The sequence below is a fragment of the Thamnophis sirtalis genome, unplaced genomic scaffold (genome assembly GCF_051295495.1).
Source record: "Thamnophis sirtalis isolate CommonGarterSnake01/CBP01778 unplaced genomic scaffold, rThaSir2_p1.2 scaffold_4, whole genome shotgun sequence".
Taxonomy (NCBI): Eukaryota; Metazoa; Chordata; class Lepidosauria; order Squamata; family Natricidae; genus Thamnophis; species Thamnophis sirtalis.
Genome location: NW_028261384.1, coordinates 131,326,257 through 131,352,900, shown reverse-complemented (window position 1 = coordinate 131,352,900; position 26,644 = coordinate 131,326,257). Strand labels below are relative to the sequence as shown.

The 26,644-nt window shown below is 45.6% G+C and overlaps 2 protein-coding genes and 2 non-coding genes across 5 annotated transcripts in view; 1 reads left to right on the top strand and 3 right to left on the bottom strand.

Moving 5' to 3' along the window:
• PFAS (phosphoribosylformylglycinamidine synthase) overlaps positions 1–10,251 on the bottom strand; it is a 62,901-nt gene extending 52,650 nt beyond the window's left edge. The window contains exons 1-4 of one of the 2 annotated variants that reach the window (XM_087714177.1): positions 10,139–10,251; positions 4,894–5,039; positions 2,473–2,608; positions 541–646 (exon numbers count right to left, since the gene is read on the bottom strand). In XM_087714177.1, coding sequence (XP_087570303.1) covers positions 541–646; positions 2,473–2,608; positions 4,894–5,032 — 381 coding nt within the window. In that variant the 5' untranslated portion in view covers positions 5,033–5,039; positions 10,139–10,251. Of the gene's footprint in view, positions 1–540; positions 647–2,472; positions 2,609–4,893; positions 5,278–10,138 lie in introns of those variants that run through there. The other variant, XM_087714176.1, reaches the window with a different exon arrangement.
• A 3,303-nt stretch (positions 10,252–13,554) lies between these two features.
• Positions 13,555–13,636, top strand: TRNAS-AGA (transfer RNA serine (anticodon AGA)). Its single transcript has one exon. It is a non-coding gene; the product is annotated as a tRNA-Ser (tRNA).
• A 244-nt stretch (positions 13,637–13,880) lies between these two features.
• TRNAS-AGA (transfer RNA serine (anticodon AGA)) lies at positions 13,881–13,962 on the bottom strand. Its single transcript has one exon. It is a non-coding gene; the product is annotated as a tRNA-Ser (tRNA).
• Positions 13,963–22,207: 8,245 nt separating this feature from the next.
• LOC148046613 (uncharacterized) overlaps positions 22,208–26,644 on the bottom strand; it is a 37,720-nt gene continuing 33,283 nt past the window's right edge. Inside the window, exons 16-17 of the mRNA XM_087714868.1 lie at positions 24,636–24,701; positions 22,208–22,339 (exon numbers count right to left, since the gene is read on the bottom strand). Coding sequence (XP_087570994.1) covers positions 22,233–22,339; positions 24,636–24,701 — 173 coding nt within the window. The 3' untranslated portion in view covers positions 22,208–22,232. The remainder of the gene's footprint in view (positions 22,340–24,635; positions 24,702–26,644) is intronic.

Genomic DNA, 26,644 nt, shown 5'->3' with positions numbered 1-26,644 from the left:
CTGAAAATCTGGGTGCCTCTTATACACTGAATACAGCATTTTGGGCCTCCCGAAACCCCGCCCCTTTCACCAAAATGGCCATGCACAGCTTTTAGGAGGCTTTCAGAGAGCTCCTGGGGGCTGGGAAAGGGCAGAAATGAGCAAAAAACGGACCATTTTTTGCTTGTTTTTGCCCCCCCTACCCCCCCCCCAGGAGCACTCTACAAGCCTCCTAAGGGCTATTTATGCCCTTTTTTTTGAAAAAAAAATAACAGGCCCGTTTTCGTGAACGGGCCATTTTTGGGAGGTTTGCAGAGTGCAAAAACTTTTTTTTTTAAATTTGCCTCTTCAAAACCTTATACAGCGTGCGTCTTATACTCCAAAAAATATGGTACGTAAATTTGGGATGTCGAGGCATCCTATGAAAGATTTATTCAGCTATCCTTCAAGAATTTTCATCCCTGCAGGAGAGGGTGCAGAACAGTTCCCTCTGCATAAAATTAGATGTGTGTGTGGGAAGCAGAGGGGAAACAAGAAGAAAACAGAAAAATATGCACCTACTTTGAAAAGGTAGCGTCGGGAACACTCAACTCGGTCAATGTTTTCCAACCCAGCGGCCAGGCACACGGAGACAGCATTGGTGGAATAGGCTGTAGAAAAATTCAACCTGCAAGCATGAAGAAGATGAAGATAAATAGAATGATGGAGGAGGAGGAGGAGGAGGAGGAGGAGGAAGAGGGGGAAGACTGTGTGCTTCTCGGTGCTTTCTGAGCTTGTTGGTTTTCTTGCATTCATTTCATTACCCAACTAGGTAACACCATCAGTGCAGCAGCAGAGGAAGAGGAAGAGGAGAACGAGGAGAACGAGAAGAAGAAGAAGAAGAGGAGGAGGAGGAGGAAGAGGAGGAGGAGGAAGAAGAAGAAGAAGAGGTGAAGAAGCGGAAGAGGAGGTGGAGGAGAAGAAGAAGAGGAAGAAGAAGAAGAAGACAACGAAGAGGAGGAGGGGGAGGAAGAAGAGGAAGAGGAGGTGGAGAAGAAGAAGAAGAGGAGGAGGGGGAGGAGGAGGAGGAAGAAGAAGAAGAAGAAGAAGAAGAAGAAGAGGAGGAGGAAGAGGAAGAAGAGGAGGAGGTAGTAGTTTTGAAATTAAATCCAAATAGATTTGAGGCTTGGATCCATTCTTGCCATATGTCCTTTAAGAACGTCTAATGAAAGGAGATCAAATCAGTCAATCCTACAGGACATCAATCCTGAATGTTTTTTGGAAGGACAGATACCAAAGCTCAGATACTTTTGGCCACCTAATCAGAAGAGAGAAGATTCATTGGAAAAGACCCTGATTTTCGGGAAAGATGGAAGGAAAAAGAAGACGCTGATGGCCAAGGATGAAATAGCAGTAGCACATAGACTTATATACCGTTTTATAGTGCTTTTACAGCCTTTTCTAAGCAGTTTACAGAGTCAGCCTCTTGCCCCCCAAAATCTGGGTCTTCATTTTACCCACCTCGGAAGGACGGAAGGCTGAGTCAACCTTCAGCCTGATGAGATTTGAACTGCCAAATTGCAGGCAGCTGGCAGTCAGGAGAAGTAGCCTGCAGTACTGCACTCTAACCACTACGCCACTGTGGCTCACAGATGGTTAGATATGTCATTGACACAATAAACATGAATTTGGTCACACTCTGGAAGGCAGTGGAGAACAAGGGTGCCTGGCATGATCTGGGCCATGGGATCACAAAGAGTTGGACACAACGATTGAACAACAACAACGCTGAAGCAACCATAGATGACAAAGCCTAGAAAGTCACAGTACTTCTCCCCAGTCACAACTGATTTAAAACAAACCGATCAACTCTAGGCACGCTATTTATAATGATTTATTTTATTCGTTTATTAGATTTTTATTCCAGCTGTATTACTTTACAAGTCACTCAAGCTGACGAGCATACAGGTAAAACTCAAAAAATTAGAATATCGTGCAAAAGTTCATTTATTTCAGTAATGCAACTTAAACGTTGAAACTAACATATGAGATAGACTCATTACATGCAAAGCAAGATAGTTCAAGCCATGATTATGGTTTACAGCTCATGAAAACCCCAAATCCACAATCTCAGAAAATTAGATTGGGTGGCCTTCCGAAACCCTGCCCCCTTTGCAAAAATGGACGTGCAGAGGGTTTGGGAGGCTTGCAAAGTGCTCCTGAGGGTTGGGGAGGGCAAAAACGAGCAAAATATTTGTCCATTTTTGCCCCTCCCAGCCCCCAGGAGCACTTTAAGAGCCTCCCAAAGCTTTTTGTGCCGCCCCCCTCTTTTTTTTGCAAAAAATGAGTGCGTGCAGATGGTTTGGGAGGCCTGCAGAGTACAAAAACTTTTTTTAAAAATTTACCTCTTCAAAATCACGGTGCGTCTTATACTCCGGTGCATCTTATAATCCGAAAAATAAGATAATATCCTTCCTTCCTTTTGTGCGGCTTTGCCTTCGCCAGAAGACTTACCGTGGACCGATCTCTACCAGCAGATCAGATGGGCGTGGACTGAGGAACGATGTGGGTGCGATATCGCCTTCTTCGAACGGACAGCCAAAAACCCATTGCAACATCTCCATCTCCCGGGCGCTTGGGAGAGTCTTTCCTGGTGACAACACAGGGATGGGAAAAATGTAGCCACTTTTCCCAAAATCCAGGGGTGTGAAACTCAAACCCCTGATGTGATCAGATCCGGCCAACGTGGCTTCGGCCTGGTCTACCCAGTGCGAAGAGGAAACATGCCAGCAGTTTGGGGAGTAGCGTAAAGCTGGCCACACCCACCCAGTTGGCCACACTCATCTGGTGGGTCACATCCATCCAGGCAGCCACGCTTACCTGGTCGGCCACACAAACACAGCCCCCCAAGGTCAACCGTAGCCCTGATGCGGCCCTCAATGAAATTGAGTTTGACACCCCTGCCATAATTCAACAGGGCTACAACCCAGCAAGCCATTATCTTGGTAAGAGGGGGATGAACAAGCTCTGAACCAAACCGTTATCCCTTAAATAGGAAGAAACCCACCATGTTAGCGTGCTTCCCTCAGTTCTTCATTCCATAGCATCCATCAGAATCTACGCTTTGGCAGGTTGGAGATGGGTGGACTTCAATTCCCAGAATTCCTTAGTCAGCCATGCTGGTTGGGGAATTCTGGGAGTTGAAGTCCATACATCAGGGTTGTCAAACACAGGAACGTGCAGTCACTAGAGGCAAGGGAGGCGGGGCCTCACCAGTTTCCTCAGGGAAAGGAAAGAATTTTAAATAATTTTTTTAAAATAATTAAAGCCAGGGTAGTTGCTACCAGATTTCAAGTCACAGTGGCTTGGTGTCTGCTCTCAGTATTAACTAGGAGGAGGCCAGAGAACTAGGGGCCTCTTTTACATAAGGAATTTTTCGCCTTTTAAGAATTAAGCAAGGGTTAACAAGCAAAGAATTCCTTATGCAAATGAGGCACGTATTCTCTCGCCTCCTGTAGAGGGCATTTTTAGAGGCTTTTTAGAATTCTCTGGGAGCAACTAGCTCAGTCTGACAGAGCTCTGGCCTTTCAAGAGGGGAGGGCAGGGCACGGCAGGGAGAAGCAGAGTTGAAATCGTCTCTGAAACAGCTGGAAAAGGTGCGTGTGTGGGGAGGGGGGAGGAATTCAAAAAGTTTGATCGGAAGGCAGCAGGGGAAGGGGGGGTATGGCAGAGGAGCTGCTTTGAAGCCTTTGGAAAATATATCCAATCCAACTTCTGTGTTTGTGTTTGAGAGTAAGTGAATGAGAGAGGGATCGAAGTTCTCTGTGTGCGTGTGTCTGTTTGAGAGAGGGGGGAGGGAGGGAGACAGGGAGGAAGGAGGGGGAGGGAGGGAGAAGAAAAAGAATGGGAAAACTTATTTTGCAAGGGGGAAAAATGCTGTCGCTTTAAATCGGAACTGAGCATGCCTGGCTGTGGAATTCTGGGAGTTGAAGTCCACAAGTCAAAAAAGTGCCTCACCAGGCCTAAAGCTGACCGCACGTCACTGGTCAAACTCAAGGCCCATGGGCCGTATCCGGTGCTTAGATGTGGTCCGCAAAGCCACCCTGGAACAGTGAAGGACTGGCCAGCGGTTCCTCTGGCAGAGAAAACTACGGCCTCCTGCAGCCCTCTGCCAGCAAAAACAGAGTCTGGGGAGGCCACCTGCAACCCACCCGAGCTCTGTTTTCGGCTGCAATAGCCTCCTGCAGCCCTCTGCCAGTGAAAACAGAGCCCAGAGAGGCTGCGGGCAGGCCGCCTGGGCTCTGTTTTCGGCTGCAACAGCCTCCTGCAGACCTCTGCCAGTGAAAACGGAGCCCAGAGAGCCTGCGGGCAGGACGCCCGGGCTCTGTTTTCAGCTGCAACAGCCTCCTGCAGACCTCTGCTAGGGAAAATGGAGCGCTACTAAGCGTGGCTCCCAGGAGCTACATTTTCGCTGGCAGATGGCTGCAGGAAGCTGTTGCAGCCGAAAACGGAACTTGGGCAGGCTGAACACAGCCTCCCTGGGCTCTGTTTTCACTGGCAGTGGGCTGCATGAGGCTGTTGCGGCCAAAAACGGAGCCCAGGTAGGTTGCACACGGCCTTCCCAGGCTCTGTTTTTGCTGGCAGAGGGCTGCAGGAGGCTGTTGCAGCTGAAAATGGAGCCCGGGTGGGCCCCACTAAGCGTGGCTCCCAGGAGCTCCATTTTCACTGGCAGATGGCTGGATGAGGCCATCGTAGCCGAAAACTGAATCTCAACAAGTGACGTTGAGCTGGCCACGTCCACCCCATCTCCCCGAGATCAAACACAACCCTTATGCAGCCCTCCACAAAATCAAGTTTGACATCCCTGCCATACATCTTCAAGCTGCCAAGGTTGAGCAATATGGATTTAGATCAAAGTTGATTCAATTCTCATACCCGTCCAGTTAACGTTGAAGCACAGTTCCTTCTGGACCGCTTGGGCGCCATTGCCTAAGATAGTTTGGGCAGACAGTAGAAGGTTGTTGAGGTCCCTGTCGGCCTCGCTGGGCCGTTGGTAATAATGTAGAACCACCATAGCTGTCCTGAGGGAACAGAATAGGCAAGGTGTTAAGAATATCATTCTAACGGTTGGGTTGGCAATATATGAATCATGTAACAACGTTGTACCTGTTTCTTTAAAACATACTGTAAAATGTGATTGGTTGGTTTTCCTCAATCGGCCATAAGAGGGAGCCAGAACGACTGTTAGCTCTCTCTCTCTGTTTCGTTAGATGCTGGGCTGATCTGGAAGTGCCGCGAGCTATTGTACGTTTTGCAACTGCTAGCAAACTTTGAGTTCTGAACTGATTATATGATACTGGACTATGTTATTTGGATTATCCCTTAACTGAAAGACGTTGATGACTGACTGTCTTATCCGTGTATGACTTGGACTGTTTGATGGACTCTGATACCTCTATTTCCACGAAAGTAAAAGCCTATTTAAAATGCAGTGTCCCTGTATGCTGGTTTGTGTGTTCTCCAACACAACTCTCACAACGCTTCTCTGAACACACTAGCTCTCCCAACAGGGAGCTTACCTAACACAGGGCAATGAGGAAACTTAACAATATACATACAAAATAGTGTTTCAATATCATCTGGCATTTAACACCAGATAAATTATCCAAGAGGTATAAAGGTACGTCAAATAAATGTTATGAATGTATAATATATGTATAAAGGAATATACATTTATAAATGAACGTATAAATGTATGTCAAATGAATCTGGTTTTGCTCTGCAATCAAGCAGGACAAGACACAGACTTCAAGGGATAATTAGAACTGCAGAAAAAATTGCTACCATTGAGGACCTGTATACTGCACGAGTCAAAAAGAGGGCTGTGAAAATATCTACAGACCCCTCACATCCTGGACATAAATTTTTTAAACGTCTACCCTCACAACGACGCTATAGAGCACTGCACACCAAAACAACTAGACACAAGAATTGTTTTTTCCCAAATGCCATCACTCTGCTAAACAATTAATTCCCACAACGCTGTCAAACTATTTACTAAGACTGCATTACTATTATGCTTCTTATCCTTCCTATTACTTATCTCCTCCTACTTATGACTATAACCTTGTTGCTTGTATCTTTGCGGTTTATATTGCTTTATTTAGTTTCCTAATATAGCAATAGCAATAGCAGTTAGACTTATATACCGCTTCATAGGGCTTTCAGCCCTCTCTAAGCGGTTTACAGAGTCAGCATATGGCCCCCAACAACAATCCGGGTCCTCATTTTACCCACCTCGGAAGGATGGAAGGCTGAGTCAACCCTGAGCCGGTGAGATTTGAACAGCCGAACTGTAGAACTACAGTCAGCTGAAGTAGCCTGCAGTGCTGCATTTAACCACTGCGCCACCTAATATGATTTGATTGCTTATTTAGCATCCTGTTGTGGCCCAGCAGGAGCCGTTGGAGCTGCCGATGGACTCCGATAGTGAGGACCCCTATGAGTCTGCTATCAAAGATGTGGTGGAGCCTGGGCAGGGTTCAGACTCCGAGCAGGGACCAGAGAGGCTGGTTGGCCACCAGGAGGCGCCTGAGGCATGGAGCAGTGGTGAAAGTCAAAGGAAGTTTGTCCCATCAGGCACTGGAGCAGTGGTGAAGACCAAAGGGAGTTTGTTCCTGACGCCTGGCAGAGGCGGGCAGAGAAACGAAGGCAGCAATTACGGAGACAAGACTCATAGGAGATAATCAGGCCCAGGTGGTTGTGATTTGGCTCCTCCCAAGAGAGTATATAAGAAGAGACTTTGGGAGGAGACCTTTTGCAGGACACAACCATTCATACCAAGCTGGAGAAGCTCTTGTGTGTATTGTATCTTTTATCTGTGGGAGTCTGGGTTGCTGCCAACGTCTTGTCTGTGATTAATTACTGTAAATAAAGCGTGGCTAACAGTAAGCTTGTGTCGGCGTTACTCACCGGACGGAGGGGGGTCAGAACAGTATCCTATGACTATCATTAAGTGTTGTATCTTATGATTCTTGGTGAATGTATTTTTTACGTACTGAGAGCTTATGCACTGAAGACAAATTCCTTGTGTATCGAATCACACTTGGCTAATAAAGAATTCTATTCTGTTCTGTTCTATTCTTTTGGAAGTATAAAAGTAAAGAAGGGACTTTTTATCATCTATGGTGGACATGTGGTAAAGCAAAAAAAATAATAATTGGAGTACGATTTATATTTTAATAGAGAAAAAAATTGAAAATGGAGGTAAAAAAGAAACCAGAACTTTTTTTTTTCCTTTTGGGCCTGCTGGAAAAAGAACTGGAGAAAAAAACTTGAAACTTTGTTATTATATATGTTGGCTGCAACAAGGCAATTGTAGGCACGAAATAAATGGAAGGACACTTGGATTCCTGCTACGGACCAAAGGCTGCAGAAGTTGATGGGGTTGCCTGAAAGGGCAAAATTGACTACTTTGATTAAAGAAAAGAACTCCCAACTGTGGTCGTAAGTCGAGAATGCAATTTTTAATTTTAATTTTTTAAAGAATTTTCTAGGCCTCGTGTAGGGTTTTTACAGCGAATCATCTGGATGGTCCTTAGAACTGAGGTTATATGTGTAAGTAGAAACTGCAGCAATCTGCAGAAAATATTTGCCTGTCAGCTATTCTTTGCTCTTGCAGTGTTCCCAGGGATGTTCGAGGACACGGGATGATAACCTGCAACATTTTATTCACTTATTTGATAACACTTGATTTACTTAGCTATTACAACGTGAACATTCTCACAAACACCAATGATGTAAGGACTAACCAATTATTGTGCCTTGGAGACTTGTTAGCCAATAATGAGATAATACGTAAAGCTCAAAGAAGCTGAAAACACTATAAGAATGATGTTTCATGATTAATAATTTTGCTGTTGGTTCTCATGTTAATTCTGGATGCTCAATAAACTTTGGTTGATTCAGCTATCCGTGAGTGAACATTCCTTTCATCTTCAGCCTCGGGAACCCTAAATGCTACAGCCTCGTTGTCAGTACACGGAAAAGACTGGAGCGATAAGGGAGCAGATACTGCATTTCATTTCAGAAGTCACCTAAGTACATCTGGCAACTGCTGTGTGGTACTAGCCGACGTCGGTCTTACTCCAGAGAGCCGCTGATTGATCTAAAAGTCCTCGGAGCAAATACCCAACGGACACGAGCCAAAGAGGTCGTTGGCCTACGGCTCACAATTCTTGCTTCACTCAAAGCCACAGAGCAACAGCCTTCGTTATTTAGCCTACAAATTGCACAAAAATGATCACAAATTGGGTATCTCAGGGCAAGGGTCCATCTTGCACCTGGCAAGGGTTTTTTTTTCCCTTTCAAAAGTGGTTCGTCATTGCCTCCTTCCTAGGCCTGAGAGAACGTGACCGGCCCAAGGTCACCCAACTAGCGGAAGGCAAGACTAGAACTCACCGTCGGCCAGTTACTAGCTTGATGTCCTTCACCGTAACCGCCTCTCTAATGTATAAAACAACCAACAAAAACAGGTTAAATGCTACTAAGGTGCAAATTTTACACACTAAGAATCAACATTCAAAAAATCAAATCGGGGCGCCCCAGGCAGGAAGTCTAAACAGTGCCCCGTTATGATGAATGTATTTTTATGATGACTTATGATCAGGGTTTTACCCCTTGTAGCTTTATGTACAATGAACAATGCATCCAGGACAAATTCCTTGGGTGTCGAATCACACTTAATTTAATTTAATTATCAAAATTTATATGCCGCCCAATCCCGAAGGACTCCGGGCAGCTTACAAAAAGAATAAAAAAAGAGAAAAAACAAAAAAGGCCAATAAAGAATTCTATTCTATATCCTATTCTATTCTACTCTATTCTAATTCTCTATTCTATCCTATTTCTTATTCTATTCTAATTCTCTACTTTATTCTATTTTATTTCCTATTCTAATTTATTCCATTCTATTCTAAATTCTAATCCTATTCGGTTGGAGTTGTGAAAGTAAAGAAGGGAATTCTATCCTATTCTATTCAAATGCATATATACATGGTAAAGATTCCCACTTGCACATACGTGCTAGTCGTTCCCGACTCTAGGGGGCGGTGCTCATCTCCGTTTGTAAACCGAAGAGCCAGTGCTCTCTGATGACAATTCCGTGGTCATACGGCCAGCATGACTAAACACTGAAGGCATGTATATATGTATGTATGCATATAACATGTGTATATAACATGTGTTATGTGTGTGTTTGGGTAGACAAGAACGGCTGCAGGAACTGGGCATGACTATCATAGTGAAGAGAAGGACCAGGGGAGACAGGATAGCAGTCTTCCAATATTTGAGGGGCTGCCACAGAGAGGAAGGGGGTCAATTATTTTCCAAAGCACCTGAAGGCCAGACAATGAATAATGGATGGAAGCTGATCAAGGAGAGATTCAACCTAGAAATAAGGTGAAATTTCTTCTGACACTGAGCACAATCAACTCATGGAACAGCTTCAGAAGTGCTGGGAGCTTCATCACTGGAGACTTTCAAGATTGGACTGTCATTTGTTGGGGGTGGTATAGGTCTCCTGCTTGGGCAGAGGGGTTGGGCTAAATGACCTACAAGGTCCCTTCCAACTTTGTTCATTTATGTTTTCGCTATACACTTTCTTTTGAGAGCAGGCAACAGAGTTTCGTTTTTAAGGCGGTGTGTGCTCGCAGTAAAAAACGACAATAAATCCCAAATTATCTCACTCAAACAGAAACCTAAATCGAGTCAAAAAAAAACTTCAGCCAAACTTTTCTCACCATCCAATCTCTCCATATTTCTTTAAAAAAATTAAAAACCTAAAGCGTTTCCTGCTTGAACAGGCGTCCCCAGCAAAACAGTACCCCCCCACTCCCCAAATATCTTCCCCTCTCAGCCGGCCCAGAGTGATGGGAGTTGTAATCCCACGCGTCCAGGACGCCTCCGCGGATGCACGTGCTGCTGCTTCTCCTTCTGCGGAGCCCAAGGGAAAGTTTGCCCACCTCTCCCCCCAAAAAGGGGGGGAGGGAAGACCCCGGCCCGCTTCCTTCCAAGAAAGTGCGCGACTTTTCCCCACGATCCCAACTTAGGTGGCAGAAGAAGGTCGTGAGAAAAGCCCCCAACCCTTTCCCCCCGCCAGTCTCGGGGTTGCAAGGCTTACCTGCCCGAAGCTTGGCTTGGATCGTCTCTCTCTCTCTCTCTCTCAATCCCCGCGCGCGATCGCCACGATCACGGGGCACTTGGCGAGGCTGCGGCGCGCACTGACCCCTTTCCTGGGAGGGGAACTTCCCGGGCAAGAGGAGAGGGGGAGTGGGCGGGTAGGTGGGAGGTGGCCAGGGCCCCGCCCTCATCTCCCATTGGCTGCCTCGCTTCCTCCTCTTTTCAGCCTTGAAAAAAAAGGGGGGGCGAGGGAAAGGAAGGGCGCGTGCAAAAGCGATCCTGGCTTGCGCGCAAATGCGCACCCCTTGTGATGTCCTTTTAGTCGGATGAGGAAGAGCTCTTGCCATTGTGTTTCGTTGGATCTAACGCGCAATGGTGTAGTAGGGTCTCTCTACATCGCTCCGCTAAAGAAATAATCCCCTCAACACTGTCAAACTATTCACTAAGGCTGCATTGCTACTACTATCCATCTTCTCTCGTTCCTATCACCCACCTCCTCTCACTTAACGACTGCAGGACTGTAACTTTGTTGCTTGTAACCTTACGATAATAATGGGCTTAGTGACCAAAGTTACAATGGCATTGAAAAAAGTGACTGATGACCATTTTTCACACTTAGCGACCATTTTCACACTTAGCGACCGTTGCAGCATCCTCATGGTCACGCGATCAAAATTTTGAGGTTTGGCAACAGATTCGTATTTATGATGGTTTCTGTGTCCTGGGGTCATATAAATCACCTTTTGACAAAGTCAAATGGGGAAACCAGATTCACTTATGTTACTAACTTATCAGCTGCACTTATTCACTTAAGAACTGTGGCAAGAAAGGTGGTATAGTGACCGAAGTTACAATGGCATTGAAAAAAGTGACTGATGATCATTTTTCACACTTAGCGACCATTTTCACACTTAGCGACCATTGCAGCATTCTCATGGTCACTACTTTTGTGTTGTATGAAAATTTTTGTTGCTCCGTATAAAATTTTTAATCAAGCCTACCCCCCCCCCCCCAGTCAAAGGTGTCCCTCTTTACCAATCTGAAAATCTGGTCACCTTAGATTTATATTGATTGCTTCCTAGTGTGATGGGATTGCTTATTGGTACCCGGTGAATAGACTAGATTCCTTTATTGGCCAAATGTGACTGGAAACGCAAGGAATTTGTCTTTGGTGCTGATGCTCTCAGTGTGCGTAAAAAGACAGAGATACATTCGTCACAAATCATAAGGTACAGGATGTAATGATAGTCCTAGGGTACAAATCAGGAAACAATATCAGTATAAATTGTAAGGATACAAGCAACAAAGTTACAGTCCCGCAGTCCTAAGTGGGAGGAGCTGGGTGGTAGGAACGATGAGAAGATTAATAGTAATAGGAATGCAGCCTTAGTGAATAGTTTGACAGTGGTGTGGAAATTATTTGTTTAGCAGAGGGATGACATTCGGGGAAAAACTGTCCTTGTGTCTAGTTGTCTTGGTGTGCAGTGCCCTATAGCATCATTTGGAGGGTAGGAGTTGAAACAATTTATGTTCAGGATGTGAACATGTAGATATGTTGATATTTTCACAGCCCTCTTTTTGACTCGTGCACTGTACAGGTTCTCAATGGGTTGGTAGTAATCATTTTTTTCTGCAGTTCTAATTATCTGTTGAAGTCTGTGTCTGTCTTGTTTGGGTGCAGAATCAAACCATACAGTTATGGAGGTGCAGATGACAGGCTCAATAATTCCTCTGTAGAATTGAATCAGCTTGGACAGTTTGAGCTTCCTGAGTTGGCGCAGAAAGAACATGACTATCATTAAGTGTTGTACCTTATGATTCGTGATGAATGTATCTTTTCTTTTTATGTAGACTGAGAGCATATGCACCAAAGACAAACGCCTTGTGTGTCCCAATCACACTTGGCCAATATATTCTGCTGGGGGTGGTGGGGGTTGGACTAGATGACCTACAAGGTCCCTTTCAAATCTCTGTAAATCAGTTAAAAAAACGTTGCTTGGAAATGTTACATAAACGCATTGGAGAAAGTCTCCAACGGACAGCAGAGGCAAGTAAGCAAATAATGTATCTCAGAAAGCGATGCTCATGGAACCACCTGAAATGAATCTCCAAAAATATGTTTTTTGGCCAATGGGACCTAGAATAGAATAGAAAATATGGAATGGAGTGGAATATAATAGCATATGGAATGGAATGGAATAGAATAGAATAGAATATGGAATGGAATGGAATGGAATGGAATGGAATAAAATAGTATATGGAATGGAATGGAATAGAATATGGAATGGAATAGAATAGAATAGAATAGAATATGGAATGGAATAGAATAGAATAGTATATGGAATGGAATAGAATAGAATAGAATAGAATAGAATAGAATATGGAATGGAATGGAATGGAATAGAATAGAATAGAATATGGAGTGGAGTGGAGTGGGATAGAATAGAATATGGAATGGAATGGAATGGAATAGAATAGAATAGAATAGAATAGAATATGGAATAGAATAGAATAGAATAGAATATGGAATGGAATAGAATATGGAATGGAATAGAATAGAATATGGAATGGAATAGAATAGAATAGAATATGGAATGGAATGGAGTGGAGTGGAATAGAATAGAATATGGAATGGAATGGAGTGGAGTGGAGTGGAATAGAATAGAATATGGAATGGAATAGAATGGAATAGAATAGAATAGAATAGAATATGGAATGGAATAGAATAGAATAGAATATGGAATGGAATAGAATATGGAATGGAATAGAATAGAATATGGAATGGAATGGAGTGGAGTGGAATAGAATAGAATATGGAATGGAATGGAGTGGAGTGGAATAGAATATGGAATGGAATGGAATGGAATAGAATAGAATAGAATATGGAATGGAATAGAATAGAATAGAATATGGAATGGAATAGAATAGAATATGGAATGGAATGGAGTGGAGTGGAATAGAATAGAATATGGAATGGAATGGAATGGAATAAAATAGTATATGGAATGGAATGGAATAGAATAGAATTCTTTATTAGCCAAGTGTGATTGGACACACAAGGAATTTGTCTTTGTTGCAAAGGCTCTCAGTGTACATAAGGAGAATAAAAATACATTCATCAAGAATAAAAAGATATTCTTTCTGTTCGATTCTATTATCAATTTGCTATTTTATTAACTTCAAGTCTCCCACCAGCACTGATGATGTTACCTATCTTGGGTAATGAAAACAAGGAAAACCAGATACCACAAAAGATTCCAATTTTAAAAGCTGCCCAGAAATGGTGACTTCAGTTGCTCTGAGTTTGGAACAGAAGAATATTGGCCAGAATTGGGGGGAGGCAGGGAGTGGGTGGACAGTAGAATAAATGCATTTAGTCTATTGATTGACATAGACCAAATAAGAAGCAAGCATCTGGTAGTCGTGGCCGAGTGGTTAAGGCGATGGACTAGAAATCCATTGGGGTCTCCCCGCGCAGGTTCGAATCCTGCCGACTACGAGGAGGGGGAAACAAGCGTAAAGATTTGGGTCCCTTAATTTGAGTATATTTTGCATGGAGGTCAATTTAATCTATGTTCAGTTTGGGGGGGGGGAGGCATGGCTGAAACATCCAAAACAACCTCCTAAGAGGAAGGGTGATCCTCTCCGATGCTTTTTTTTTTTTTTCCAAACACGATTTAAAAATTGAATTAACCCAACGGGGAGGAAAAAAAACTGCAGAGAAAGTAATTTGCATACTTTTTCGTAGTCGGCAGGATTCGAACCTGCGCGGGGAGACCCCAATGGATTTCTAGTCCATCGCCTTAACCACTCGGCCACGACTACCCTATATATGTGTCTGTGTGGGCGGGGTGTGTGTAAATATAAATAATCTGCTTTTTCCTCATGTGTCTAAATACTTCCTGCAATAGTTTAGAGGGTACCAACTGCTTCCTTCTTAGAAAGGGGGTTTCCATGGCAACAGAAACTGCAGCTCATCCTCCTTCGCCTATGAATTAGCCGGCTGTGCTGGGCGATGGGAATACACCCTGGTTACTTGAAGGCTAATCTTTGACATTGGAAAAAGGGCAAGGTTGGTTCTGCACAGTTGATGCTTTCCTCAATCAATCAATCAATCATTTGCATCAACAATATCCCTTTGAAGAGGGCATCCTGAATGCAAGAGAATTTGTATTGCAAAATTCTCCGCAGGATGGTAGATTCTCCTCCCACCATATCCGTCCTGATGTTTAAATGCAAAGTCTTGTTAAACTACTTTAAACTTTCAATTTTAATAGAATTTGTATGCCGCCCACTCTCTAGGGCAGTGTTTCTCAACCTTGGCAACTTGAAGATGTCCGGACTTCAACTCCCAGAATTCCCCAGCCAGCATTCGCTTTGACATTGACATTCGCTGGCTGGGGAATTCTGGGAGTTGAAGTCCGGACATCTTCAAGTTGCCAAGGTTGAGAAACACTGCTCTAGGGGACTCTGGCCGGCTCACAACAAGTGAAAGCATTTAAAACATTTAAAAATACAGAATTAAAATCAATACAACATCCATTCCATCAAGTGGGGCTGGAAATTAATCAACAACCCCAGGCCTGCCGGAACAGCCAGGTCTTGGTCGCTTTACGGAAGGCCGGGAGAGTGGTGAGGGTCCGGATCTCTGCACTACATTTATACCGAGCTCAGGAGGGACACATTGGACAGGGTGCCACTTTGCGGATCCGCTGAATTGATCCCTTTACCTCCTAAAATGGTGGTCACCAACCAGGGGTTCGTGGACCCCCTGGTGGTCTGGGAGAAAAGGTTGGTGGTCCCCAGAATTATTATTTGCATTTTTTAAAAATATTGCACTAAATACTATTTGTCTCTTTAAAAGAAAAATCATATTAGTGATACGTGGGATTTAAAATTATGAATTTAGTGGTCCCTGGGGTGACCCCGTCCTAGAACTGTGATGGCTAACCTTTTCCGGAGCGCATGAATACACGTGTGAATGTGCACATGCCCAACCCCCACCCAATGCAATGCATGCGCAGCCCCGGCGCATGCCCCCTTCCCCCAGGCCAGTGATGGGATTCAAATAATTTAACAACCAGTTCTCTGCCCTAATGATCAGCTGGGTAGGCGGGGCTCGGTGGTCATGTGACTGTTTGGGTGTGGCCAACTCAATGTCACTTAGGTCGATGGGCGCTTCACCATAGCTATTACAATGTAATTAGGGTTAACCAGAGAGGAAGTTTCTGTAAGGAGGGCAATAAAGATCAGGCTAGAAACAGCACCAGAATGTTTCCTTCCTTCCTTACAGGATTAGCCCTGTAAAGTAGAAAAAAAAAAAAGGAGATTTCTTCCAACAACTGGTTCTCCGAACTGCTCATAAAGTTAATAACCAGTTCTCCCGAATAGGTGCGAACTGGCTGAATCCCACCACTGTCCCAGGCATACATGCCCCTGTGCTGCTTATTTCCAACAACTGCTTCCTATTGGGGCCCCAAGGAGCCCAAGGAGGCAGGCGAGGAGTGGCTGGGAGGGGAGGGGCAAGTAGAGGCCTTAGAGCAGTGGCGGGTTCAATCCGGAAGCGGTTTGGTGGCCTGGGTCGCTGGAACCAGCAGCAACCCAGGCCTGCCACACCCCTGAACAGGTTCTCCATCTTGTTTCTTGCTTCTGGGCAGAACAATTTTTATTGCACCGCACATTCGCGTAAGGCGCACATCAAGGGCTTGTGCACAACGCCGGAACCCACCCCTGCGTTAAGAGGCGCCCCTCGACATGAGTGACATCAAGTTGGCCACGCCCACCCAGTCAAATGACCACCTAGCCACGCCCATCCTGCCAGTCATTAGACAGATCATATTAGTGGTCTGTGGGATTTAAAATTACGAATGTAGGGGTCTCTGAGGTCCAAAGGCTTGGTGACCCCTGGGCTAAAAGACCTCCAAGGTCGCTTCCAACTCTGTTATTCTATTATTTAGGATGAGATAACCAGAGAAAGCTTGTGGCAGTCGGCTACTGGTGTATCCCTTTCAGACTCCAGGAGTGTGAGAAATTAATGAAAGAAATGTCCTTCTGGGTTCGGCTCCAAGTGGGGAAAAAGACACTGGAGACATGGAGGCTGCTTGGAAAGATGGTTTATTGGTGGACAGGATCACATGGCTTGAGCCCTGAACAGAAAAGGTGATCACATGCTTCAACGTTGGTGGAGAAGAAGAGAAGGGCTGAGGAAGGGGCTTGCTAGGCTTTTTATAACCTGTTCAGTCCCACCTCTCTGTTTCCTGTTCCTGTGTAAGAAATGTATTCTGATTGGTTGTCAGACTCCCATGGGGCCATGCAGGGGCAACTCTCTAGGCTGTGTTTTGAGTCCAGGTTTGGTTGAGTTCTCAGATGCCAGGTGGTCAGTTGGGTAAAGGGCCAATATTATCATGCCTTTACTCCCATCCCCCCTGGGGCTGCAGTGGAGAAGTCTTTGTTATGTAAAGTGGACTAGTTTGGCCTTCTTAATGGCCCATTGACAAAGCAGGAAGCTACAGGCAGCTATTCTGTCTTTTAAAACATGTTTCTTTCTTTTCACATCCAGAGAAATATTCTGTCTTTTCAATATTTCCTAGGATATTTCATTTTTCTGGGAGAGGGCTGGATGATAACTTCCCACAAAATAAAACTGCCATTTTTGGATTATTTTATGCCAAATGACGTTAAAACAAGTATAGCCCAATGAGAACTGTGGGATGTTGACAGTAAGATATATAAAGATTTTTGATTTAAAATACACAATGTGATATGAATTATAAGGAATGACTGTGGAAGAGATGCACGAAAGTTATTTATAACCAATGGACACACTTCTACAATATGTAACAAAAGATGGTTTTATTTTATTTTATTTGTGTTGTGTTTGTCTGTTTTAACTAAAAATGAAAAAAAATTCTTTAAAAAAAAAGAAAAGGAAAAAAAAGAAATAAAACTGCCATATTTTTTTTTTTTTACAGAACAGCTGAAACCTGGCTTAAAACCAAAGTGCTGCTCGCTTGTTGGCAGAGGGAGATATTTTCCTGAGCCAACTCAGCAGAAATTCCTCCAGGACATCATGTTGAAATCCCTGCCCACTTTGGTTGCTGGCGTCACTGCATGAATGCCAAAAAATAACAGTAAATAAATAAAAATGTTTGGGTCAAGGCCACGTTACACCATCCCCGTGTCATTCACCATCTCAGGCTTCCCTCAAATCCAACAACATAGGTCAGATTTTGACAAAGTGGGGCCGTTGGCGTCTGCTGGAGGACGTGGTGTTCCGACCACTTTTGGAAGAAGATGACAAAATAGGCCAGGAGTACCCACCATCTGAGGATACTCCATATCCATACACCTCGGAGCAAAGAGCGGGGGGGGGGGGAACACTTATTACTGTTTTTGGCATTTTTCTCCCCCTGGTTTTTACAGGGAGTTGCGAATATTCCATTATTTGAGGGGCTACTACAAAGATTAACAGATAAAGATATTAGCAGAGTTGGAAGGGACCTTATAGGTCATCTAGTCCAACCCCCCGCTCAAGCAGGAGACCCTACACCACTTCTGACAGATGGCAGTCCAATCTCTTCTTGAAAACTTCCAGTGATAAAGGTCCCACAACTTCTGAAGGCAACTTCTGTTCCATTGGTTGAATGTTCTCACTATCAGAAAGTTTCTCCTTATTTCTAGGTTGAATCTCTCCTTGATCAGTTTCCATCCATTATTCCTTGTCAGGCCTTCAAGTGCTTTGGAAACTAGATCGACCACCCCTCCTCTCCGTGGCAGCCACTCAAATATTCGAAAACTGCTATCATGTCTTCCGTGGTCCTTCTCTTCACTAGACTAGCCAGGCCCAGTTCCTGTAACCGTTCATCGAATGTTTTAGCTTCCAGTCCCCTAATCATTGTTGCTCTTCTCTGCCCTTTTTCTAGAGTCTCAACATCTTTGTTTATAGCGTGGATCAGGGGTGGGTTCCTGCCAGTTCTAACCTCTTCTATAGAAGAGGTTCCACAAATCTACCGTGCCGTTTAGAACCAGTTCCAGCTCCCTCCCCCCGCCCGTCCGCACATCATCAAGATGAAGAGCGAGAGGAGGAATTCTGGGAGTTGAAGTCCACAAGTCTTAAAGCTGTCAAGTTTGAACACCCCTGGGGTTTTTTTTCTAAAGGGTTAGGGGTGCAAGGGTCTTGTAACTTAGCAATAGCAGTTAGACTTATATACCGCTTCATAGGGCTTTCAGCCCTCTCTAAGCGGTTTACAGAGTCAGCATATTGCCCCCAACAATCCGGGTCCTCATTTTACCCACCTCGGAAGGATGGAAGGCTGAGTCAACCCTGAGCCGGTGAGATTTGAACAGCCGAACTGCTGAACTGCAGTCAGCTGAAGTAGCCTACAGTGCTGCATTTAACCACTGCGCCACCTCGGCTCTTAAAACTTGACAGCTTTAAGACTTGCGTGCTTCAAATGCCAGAGTTTCTGAGCCAACATTTTGGTTGCTAAGCAAGAGCATTGTTAAGTGAGTTTCACCACATTTTACAAGTTGGCCACGCCCACCCAGTCACATAGCTGGTAAGCCACTCCTACCCGGTCACATGGCCAGCAAGCCACTCCCACTCGGTCACATGGCCAGCAAGCCACTCCCACTCGGTCACATGGCTAGCAAGCCACTCCCACAAAGCAGGCCACACCTACAGATGAGGTTCTAAAAAATTTTGAAACCCACCACTGGTGTGGATGCAGTCTTGCTAGGGCTTTATGGAGTGGTATTAGTACCTCCCTTGATCTTGATTGTATCCCTCTGTTAATGCAATTTAGGATTGCATTGGCTTTTTTTGGCTGTCACTGCACACTGCTAGCTGGTTGTCCAGCACAGAAGAGGGGATCAACCTACTTTCCAAAACACGAGAAGGCAGGACAAGAAGCAATGGATGGAAAGTAATCAAGGAGAGGAGCAACCTAGAACTAAGGAGAAATTTCCTGACAGAACAACTAATCAATGGAAGGGTTTGCCTTCAGAGGTTTTGGTGCTTCATCCCTGGAGGTTTTTAAGAAGAGACTGAACAGCCACTTGTCTCAAATTGTATAGAGCAGGGGTGCCAAACTCAATTTCATCGAGGGCTGCACCAAGGTTGTGTTTGATCTCAGGAGGCCGGGGTTGGGCATGGCCAGCTCGACCACTCACTCATGTCAGGGATGCCTGTGGCGCAGGGGTGGGATTCAAATAATTTAACAACCGGTTCTCTGCCCTAATGATCAGCTGGGTAGGCGTAGCTCGGTGGTCATGTGTCTGGGTGGGCATGGCCAACTCAATGTCACTCAGATTGATGGGCGCTTCGCCTTAGCTGTTACAATGTCATAAGGGTTAACGGGACAGGCAGTTTCTGTAAACAGGGGAATAAAGATTAGGCTAGAAACAACACCAGAATGTTTCCTTCCTGCCTTCCTTACAGGATTAGTCTTAAAAAGTGGAAAAAAACAAAAGGAGATTTCTTCCAACAACCGGTTCACCGAACTGCTTAGAAAGTTAACAACCGGCTCTCCCGAATAGGTGCGAGCTGGCTGAATCCCACCACTGCTGTGGCGGCCCAAGCGCTCTGGCAGAGAAAACGAGCCCTGAGGTCCGTTTTCGGCTGCAATGGCCTCTTGCAACCCTTTGCCAGAAAAAACAGCTCGGGAAAGCTGCACGCGACCCTCCTAAGCTCCGTTTTCACGGGCAGAGCCACCGCAGGCCGGTCCTTTGCTGTTTCCAGGGTGGCCCCGCAGGCCAGATCTAAGCACCCCGTGGGCCGGATCCAGCCTCCAGACCTTGAGTTTGACACCCCTAGTATAAAGTCAGCCAGCCACTTCTGCAGTTAACCTGGAAATAGAAGGCTGATGTAGGAATCGCTCGGTTTTCTGGTTCAGTTGGAGTTTGCGTGAAGCCAATTTTTAGAGAGACCAGGATCGGGAAGAAAGTGGGGCCTCTACTTGAGGTGGGAAATACACATTTTGGTTTCAAAAAGGGAATTAGAGAATGCTCATTTACAAATTGATGATGGGCTGCTGGGGGTTCTCACAGGTTTGGGTGATCCTCTAGCTAGGATTCTGCTTGGTTTGGCGAACCCCCAAATGCCCACCCTGCCTCGCCCCAACCAGGAGTCCCCATGTGGCCCAATTTGGATGCAGCTAAGTGCAGGGTGTGCACGGAGGCTCGAGGAGGGCGAAAAATGGGCCTACCGGAAGTTTCAGGAGGCCCGTTTCTAGCCTCCAGAAGGCATCCGGAGCCTGGGGAGGCCGTTTTCGCCCTTCCGGAGGCTCGAGGAGAGTCTCCGGAGCCCGGGGAGGGCAAAATCAACCCCCACTGCAGACTAGGCTACTACGCCCACCATTTTTACGCTCACCCAGCAACCTGGAAGAGAATCCCTTGCTAAATTTTTTGAAGCCCGCCAACCCTTGGTTAAAAGGAGAAAGAATGAAATCGTTGAAATGGATTTTCACCCTATCCTCTATTCCCCGGTTCACCGACAAATGCGCGCTGGACAAAAGCGCGCCGACAAAACTGCGGCGAGAAAAGAGCGAAATGTAAACCGCGCCGGCAGAAGCGCGCCGATAAATGCGTGCCGACGAAAGCGCGCTATCAACAAACCACGCGAAAACAAGGTAATAACCCTAACCCTAACCCTTAGGGTTTTTACCTTGTTTTTGCGTGGTTTGTTGATAGCGAGCTTTTGTCGGCGCGCATTTATCGGCATGCTTCTGTGGGCGCGGTTTCAACTTTGCTCTTTTCTCGCCGCGCTTTTGTCAGCGCGCTTTTGTCGGGCGCGCATTTGACAGGTCACGCTATTCCCCAGTTTCTGCACACACAAAGCCGATGGCGTTCTCGGGAGAATAAAAATAATTGTGCAACAGTAGCACCCCAATCCAGCTTTCCACAGCTTGTGCTTGCACAACCTTTCACCTGGCTACACAGTTAACCCACTTTTCTGTGCTGTGTTGAATCACAAACTACCCAAGCCAGTTGGGTTTGTGCAATAGACTTGGCCACTAAAGCTAGCCAAGAATAAACTTAACCAAGTTTTAGGCCTCTGTGGATTGTTGCACCAACACAAGTCATTTTTCTGGAATCCTTCCTCTGACTTGCTCAGTATCCTAATGAAAAATGGAAGCATAAGATATCCAGTCCGGTAAGGGTATATATACTGTCGCCTTGCCTATTTAACTTATACGCAGAGCACATCATGAGAAAGGAAGGGCTAGAGGAATCAAAAGTTGGAATTCAGATTGCTGGGAGAAATATCAACAACCTCAGATATGCAGATGATACCCCTCTAATGGCAAACAGTGAAGAGGATCTAAAGAACCTCTTGATGCGGGTGAAGGAGGAGAGTGCAAAAGTTGGCTTGAAACTCAACATTAAGAAAACTAAGATCATGGCATCTGGCCCTCTCAATTCCTAGCAAATAGATGGGGAGGAAATGGAAGTATTGACAGGTTTTATTTTCCTGGGCTCCAAGGTCACCGCAGATGGGGACTACAGCCAAGAAAATAAAAGACGCTTGCTCCTGGGGAGGAAAGCTATGGCAAATCTAGACAGCATACTGAAAAGCAGAGACATCACCCTGCCAACAAAAGTGTGTATAGTCAAGGCTGTGGTTTTCCCAGTTGCAATGGATGGCTGTGAAGGTTGGACCATAAGAAAGGCTCAGCGCCAAAGAATGGAGGCCTTTGAAACTCTGGTGCTGGAGAAGATTCCTGCGAGTCCCTTGGATTGCAAGGCCATCAAACTGGTCAGTTCTAGAGGAGATCAACCCTGACTGCTCTTTAGAAAGCCAGATCCTGAAGAGGAAACTCAAATACTTTGGCCACCTAATGAGAAGGAAGGACTCCCTGGAGAAGAGCCTCATGCTGGGAACGATGGAGGGCAAAAGAAGAAGGGGACGACAGAGAATGTGGTGGCTGGATGGAGTCACTGAAGCAGTAGGTGTGAAGCAGTAAATGGACTCCAGAGGATGGTAGAGGACAGGAAGGCCTGGAGGAACATTGTCCATGGGGTCACAATGGGTTGGACACGACTTCGCAACTAACAACACCAACAAAAGATATCCAAGGGTGTCTTTAATCATCGTTTCAATGGCCAAACAATTGAACAGGAAGAAGGGTGTTGATTGTTGTTGCTAGTCCAGACAGAGCCACAATGACAGCTAGAAACCAAAGCCAGATCTTCCCCTTTGTATCTGTAAGAAATAAACATATAAAATCAGCACTTGGTGGAAGGGAAGTCCCAATCCACGCGCTAAAAATCGAGCACGCTCTCTTGTACCGACAGAAGAGACTATTTGTAGCTCGGGATTGAACTGTGGAGTCCTTGGTGCTCTCTGAGCTTGGTTGTTTTCTTGCAGACGTTTCGTTACCAAACTAGGTAACAGCATCAGTGTTAGAAGGGAGTGTGGTTTTGCTCTCGGTTTATATACTAGTGCAGGGGCCAGCAAACTGCGGCTCTGGAGCCGCATGTGGCTCTTTCCTCCCTCTGCTGCGGCTCCGTCACCGGTCGGCGCCACCATTTTGAGAGGAGCTTCTGGTGGTGGGGGTGGAGAAAAGCACAGTGCGCCAGGAGAAGACTCTATGGCAAGGGGAGGGTTTCCCAGTTGTCTCCACAATTGATAGGGCTTTCGGTTATGACAGGTAGAGGAAAAAGTATGCCGCGCTAGGAGGAGGCTCTATGGTGGGGGAACTGAACTTCCGATCAGCTCCAGAATTGAGCAGGGGGCTTCCGGTTAGGACCTCTGTGGCTCTTGATGTTTTCTTTTCTGTGGGAAATGGGTCCAAATGGCTCTTTTGAGTGTTTGAGTGTTTGAGTGTTTAAGTTTGCCGACCCCTGTACTAGTGGGTTGTCCCGTCAGGATCGGTGGGAGTGAACTTGGTGGCTTGGCAGTAAACCACAGCCTAAGCAAGGAACCTCCAACACCATTCCTACCAACACTGGCTGAGCAAACTACTACGGTAGTATATACAAATAAGAGCGAACTCCACTCCATTTCTAACAGTGATGATGTTACCTAGTTCGGTGATGAAAATGCCTGCAAGATAACAACCAAGCTCAGAGAATACCAAGTACACAGTCTTGTAGCAATATTTTGGTCCTGTTTTTAACACACCCAGCCCTTTTTTGTTACCCACTCTTTTTTTGTGTGGGTAGCTGTAGATGCCTTTCTAATTTTATTAAACTTTATTATGAAGTAAAATACAAATACAATTCGAAAAAGAGAGGAAGAAAAATGCAGAAAACAGCCAAAAAAAAAAAAAAAGTGACTGTTAACTTTTTCCCCCCTGGGATGGTAGAATAGAATACAAAAATAAGGGTCAGCCTTTTTTGCTTTACTTTTCTAAAACTTTCAAGCTGTTTCTTGAAATATTAAAAAAAGGCAGAATATTATATTTCCCTAAAGGAAAAAAATGTGCTCTTGAAAAACAGCGTCCACCTTTCTTAAAAGCCCCAGCAGGACTGGGCCAGCCTATCTACAGGACAAAAGACCTTCAGCTCCAGGATGATGGGATTAAGACATGATCCCTCAGCAGAGGTGGGTTCCTCCCGGTTCGGTCCGGTTTGGCTGAACTGGTCGGGGTATTTTTGTCTGGGTCACAGAACCAGTGGCGATCCAGGCTTGGCACGTCCCCGAACTGGGTCCCTCCCCACCGCTGATGTCACTGCCATGTTGTTTTGTGGTGACTGCCTGTGCGCAGTTCACTGTAAATTGTTCTGCACACGCGCAAAGAACAATTTACACTGAACTGCACACGCAGCACGCAAAACGAATCGGTGGTAAAACTGGCAGCAACCCACCCCTGCCCCTCAGGACATAATAGGATCGGCCCTCTACCATCTAGCAGCAGAGCTCACCACATGGCACAACAACTCCCTTCATTGCATCACCCAGCAAGCGTCAACCGAGCCTGGGACTCAAGACAGCCTACAAAGTTAGCAGTGACCCCTACGACAACCAATAGAATATATTTCTTGCACAGGAACAGGAAGCTCAAGGGCAAGGCCCAAGAGTAGGTATAAATAACCCTCTCTCTCCTTCATGTATTCAGCTGCACCAGGACTCAAACCCATGTGGTCCTGTTCACCAAGTAAACCATTTTTCCAGTCAGCCTCCCTGTTTCCAGTGTTTCTGGAACCAAATGGATATTTCTTCCAACAGATAGTTTAGATTTGGAAGGAGTAGGAGACTGTTGATATAAAAAGTGGGAATTTTGTGTCATTTCCCATCAACTTAGCACCGTTGCGTCCCAAGCACAAAGGAGTTAGAGACATCTCCTAGAGTTACCTTGTGGTAAGATGGGTGGTTAACAAATTTAATAATAAATTTTAAAAAATTAATAAATCTCATCCATGCGTCTCCCATTCTCCTCCATATTCACCCAGGAAATTCTAATAATCTCCTATTGCGCAACTTGAAAGAAGGAAAACAGATGCCTTCAGATTCATTGAATTTATTTATTTTTTCATACTAAGCAACAAAACCTTACCCGTTGAAGCGTCGCTTACTAACTGGGAGACATTATGTCTATTTGCAGCTCTTTTTTTCTGGTATCCTGCAAGAGGCAACTCGTAAATAAATTGCAGCAAGAAGGATTTAAAAAAAAAACAGAGTTATTCCCTTGCGTTGTGATCCAAGCTTCTTGAGAAAGCATACATAGCAATAGCAATAGCAGTAGACTTATATACCGCTTCATAGGGCTTTCAGCCCTCTCTAAGTGGTTTACAGAGAGTCAGCATATTGCCCCCAACAATCTGGGTCCTCATTTTACCCACCTCGGAAGGATGGAAGGCTGAGTCAACCCTGAGCCGGTGGGATTTGAACCGCTGAACCGCTGATCTAGCAGTAGCCTGCAGTGCTGCATTTAACCACTGCGCCACCTTGGGAGTTAGATCTCTGCCAGCTCTAACATCACAATCTTAGTTCCCAAAAACCCTATTTTAGCTATAAGGCTGTAAATTATTGTCATTCCCAGCCCGCAAGGCTTCACAAACAGTCTGTGAAGATTCTGACAGTTGTTTAGTTTAGTTTAGTTTAGTTTAGCTTTGGTTTATTTGTATGCCGCCCTTCTCCAAGAGGGACTCAGGGCGGCGAACAACTCAAAGGGGAAAGGGAACATAAACAACAGTACACATAATTAAAATACACGAAGATCACAGCCATACCAGTTGAGAGGGGAGGGGAACTCATCAACCCCAGGCCTGCCGGCACAGCCAGGTTTTGACGGCTTTCCGGAAGGCCTGGAGAGAGGTGAGGGTCCGGATCTCCGCGGGGAGTTCATTCCAAGGGCCGGAGCTGCTACAGAGAAGGCCCTCCCCCGGGTGGTAGCCAGGTGGCATTGGCTGGTGGACGGAACCCGGAGGAGGCCGACCCTGTGTGATTTGTTGTCTGCTTGAGTTGCCACAGTCTTTAAGGGGAATGTTGATAAACACCCACCTTATCTCCCTGGGAATGCTGGCAGAGATCTAACTCCCAAATGCAGAGCAAGGGCCAAACTTCGCACAGACACAACTTTTCAAAGCTTGAACCGACCGGATGAACAAATTGCTCCCTGCAAAAGCTCAGGTCCTGTTCGCTCCTCTTTTATCTCTTATGGCAGGGGCCAATCCTTTCCAAGCCTAATTCGACCCTGTTTTCTTAATTGTTCTTGCCTTCGGGCAGCTCTGCGCATGGGCACCCTGGGAACAGGCTCCCACTGTTCTTCCGCCTCGCTGATGTCAGGCTCCGGAGGCTCCGGAGGCAACAAATAACTACCAGGTGACCTTGGCCCCCATCTCTACCTCTGACGCAGAGCCCTTGTCCAAGATTTCCCCAGACTTGAGGACTGGCCTATGTTCCTTCCCAACCTCCTCACTGTCCGAATCTGCTGCCAGCTCTGCAAGCCGCTGACGGGCCATAACATCTTGTCTGCAATCCTTGGTGTACAAAAAGGGCTTAGTTTGGACTGCTTAAAAAGGGGGTTTGGCACTGAGGGGAGCAAAGGGAGAAGGTGTGGAAAGAAGGCGTTTCTGGGCCCTTCCCGTCAGGCTTTGCAGAGGGCTGCACTACATTTCCCAGCAATCCTTGCAATCTGTCTCTGTTTGCTGGTTTACTCTAATACAGTATTTCTCAACCTTGGGCCACTGAAAACGAGATATTTCAGGAAATATTAAAAGGGCAGAATATTCCCCATAAAAGGGAGGAATAAACTCAGCCCACACACCCCTGCCACCTTTGTCAATGGGCCATTAAGGCCTGAGCCAGTCTATTCTACATAACAAAGATCCACCTCCTTCAGGCAGAGCCATAATAGGGATCTCAAAACCCTTTCATTACCTCATCACTCAGTAAGTGTCAACCGAGCTTGGGACTCAGGACAGAGTTGTCCCTGCATGTCCCCATGGGAGTCTGACAACCAATCAGAATACAAGCTTCAAAAGCCCAGAGAGAGCATAAAACCCAGGCACTCTCAGCATCTCTTCCCCTTTTTCCCCTTCACCCGAGATCTTGAAGCATGTG